At 40.2% G+C, this 2,873-nt stretch overlaps 1 protein-coding gene across 1 annotated transcript in view; it reads right to left on the bottom strand.

Moving 5' to 3' along the window:
* Nucleotides 1-1,005: 1,005 nt before the first annotated feature.
* The window catches only part of kpnb3 (karyopherin (importin) beta 3), a 54,615-nt gene continuing 52,747 nt past the window's right edge, over nt 1,006-2,873 (bottom strand). The window contains exon 26 of the mRNA XM_016243741.1: nt 1,006-1,812. Within this exon, the coding sequence (XP_016099227.1) occupies nt 1,726-1,812 (87 nt within the window). The 3' untranslated portion in view covers nt 1,006-1,725. The remainder of the gene's footprint in view (nt 1,813-2,873) is intronic.

Consider the following 2,873-nt stretch of genomic DNA (forward strand, 5'->3'; position numbering starts at 1 on the left):
GGGCTTGTCGTTTGTCATTTCTCCGATCACAAATGCAGACATGGTTTTATGTTTACGCGGCACGATGCAACACGTAAAAAGACAGTATAAGTCATTATAATCCTTAATTATGTCCCCACTGGATGGAACTAATGCCTCGTTTATAATGGGTTTTCATGTTTTTGCATCGTCGCTCCGGCTTGACAGGGCATCATCACAGTATGGTAAGGGGAGTAACATTTCTGTCACACGCTTGAGGTACTGGATTGTTGGCCAATCACAGCACACCTTACTTTTTTTAGAACGATGAGCTTTGTAAAAATCGACACGTTTCAAAAAGGCGGGGCATAGAGGAGAAACAATAATGTACAGTATGTGGAAAATAATGTTTTTTGAACCTTAAACCGCATAAACATTTCATTACACCAAATACACAAAATAATGTTTTTTTTAGCAGCATCATATGACCCCTTTAAACTAAAGCCTTAATTTGATAAAACTTGGAAGACCTGCGGAAACCATGTTTATATACTTAAAGTTTTTAAAGTACATTTCAGAGATTTCAAATCTTTTCCTACAAACTCCCAATCACTTTCTCTAGTTACTGCTGTAAATCCGTAATAAAATACCATGTGAAAAGCTTTCATGTTAGTTTCCGCCTTAAGCACTGTATCCTCTTGTAAACGAGTTAAAAAGCATTATAGTGAGAAAACCTACAGTAAACCTTAGAAGGAAAAAAAAAGTTTACTGTAGTTAATAGGATCAAAGTAATGTAACATTTACATTTTAATTGTATTTAAGCTAACTGGATTCCATTTTCACGTATTGAAAGCATTAGATAGCAATGAAACTGACACAAAGTTCAGCATGTCTTGTATCTTTAATACTGAAAGTGTTGTAAAATGATTAACCAGGATAGATTGCATATACAAATGTTCCATGGACATGTGACAACCCATAAGCCATCTGGCTTCAGATTTGTGCATTTCCTTCATAATATCAGAAGCCCTGAACCCAGAGTCACGGTTTTCCTATGTTGTTTCATTTCATTAAATGGATTAAATGAGCCAATGACAGACAATATTAGCCGTGACACACATATCAGCGAAGGTGGAGCAAACCGTTGCCCGTTTCTCCCAAACATCATCGCCGGCGATCTGGACCAGCGTTGAAGAGAAAACAAAAACCTAAAAGAAAACCAAACAAGACGTCAACACCATGACCGCTGCATCATCGCTCTATTGCATTCGAGCTCATCCAAATCAGAGTCCGTTCAGTCCAATCCATCGGTGAAAAGAGTCGGACCGACCCCTAAATCAGCATCAGCAAGGATCGACAGACACACAAGTTGACAAAACAACTATAACTGATCTCATAAGACAGAAAAGCACAATTTCTACACCAGAAATTCTTAACGATCTATGATGGATGACTGTTAGTTTCATTTCATACCCCTAAACCCCACCACGTCCGCTCAAGATGAGGGTTTTTGAAGCCATTGGCCCTTTTTGAGGTGAGACACACAAACACGCATGTAGTCGCTGGACGCTCGGCCCTGCTGTTGTTGAAGACTTTGAGAGATCAGGTCCAGACGGCTCAGCGGCCCAACACAAACTCAAGTCACATGGCAGTTCTTTACTCAAAATAAGGAAAGGGCCAAAAATCTAGATGTGGAATTCCAGGTGCAAAGTTTATTAATCCTCAATAGATGGGCTGTTTTATAGGGTTACGGCTTCTCTCGTTTACTCAAGCCTTGTTCAGGAGGTCCTGGATGGCCTTCTGCTGAGTCTCGTTGAGCACTGAAACACACTGCGTCCAGAGTCCTCCAGAAACCTGAAAACATGGGAGCACACAGTCAAACATTTGACATGGAAATACCATGCAAATTCTACTTGGGTCAACCCAGAAGCAAAAAAGGGCTACTTTTCAAACAGATGAACCATCATTAGATATACTGAAAATAGATTTCTGTTAATATAATACATTTTCTAAATTTACACATTTGAATATTTTAAGATATTCAATATACATTTGACTATCTAATGTCATAATACTTATGAAATCTTTAAAGAACAAGGATAAACAATTTGATATTTATAGGCATCAATATACATATCTACATGGGGGGAAAAAATGCAATGCTGAGATTTTTAAATGCTAAGGCTATACAACATGCATAAATTATCCCTTTGATATTCATTTTATAATGATAAACACTTTTTTTTTTTTTTAAGTGTAACTATTTAATTTAAAATAATGCATGCAACATACAGTAGTCAACATTTGAAGTGGATCAAAAAAAGTTAATCAAAAGTTGTCCTAAGACAAGAACGGGTATTGTTTTGGTTTTACAGCAGCCATATCACCCTGCAGCCCAAGACTGGTTGCCCACTGAAGCTAAGCAGGGTTGAGCCTGGACGGGAGACCTCCTGGGAAAACTAGGTTGCTGCTGGAAGAGGTGTTAGTGAGGCCAGCAGGGGGTGCTCACCCTGTGATCTGTGTGGGTCCTAACGCCCCAGTGTAGTGATGGGGACACTATACTGACAAAAAGCACCGTCTTTCGGATGAGACGTTAAACCGAGGTCCTGACTCTCTGCGGTCATTAAAAATCCCAGGATGTCCTTTGAAAAAGAGTAGGGGTGTAACCCCGGTGACCTGGCCAAATTCTCCCATTGGCCTTTGACCATCATGACCTCCTAACCATCCCCATATCTGCTGATTGGCTTCATCACTCTGTCTCCTCTCCACCAATAAGCTGGTGTGTGGTGGGCGTTCTGGCACAATATGGCTGCCGTCGCATCATCCAGGTGGATGCTGCACACTGGTGGTGGATGAGGAGATCCCCCCTTCTATGTAAAACACTTTGAGTGCCCAGAAAAGCGCTATATAAATGT

Source organism: Sinocyclocheilus grahami, unplaced genomic scaffold (genome assembly GCF_001515645.1).
Source record: "Sinocyclocheilus grahami isolate Dianchi unplaced genomic scaffold, SAMN03320097.WGS_v1.1 scaffold699.1, whole genome shotgun sequence".
NCBI lineage: Eukaryota > Metazoa > Chordata > Actinopteri > Cypriniformes > Cyprinidae > Sinocyclocheilus > Sinocyclocheilus grahami.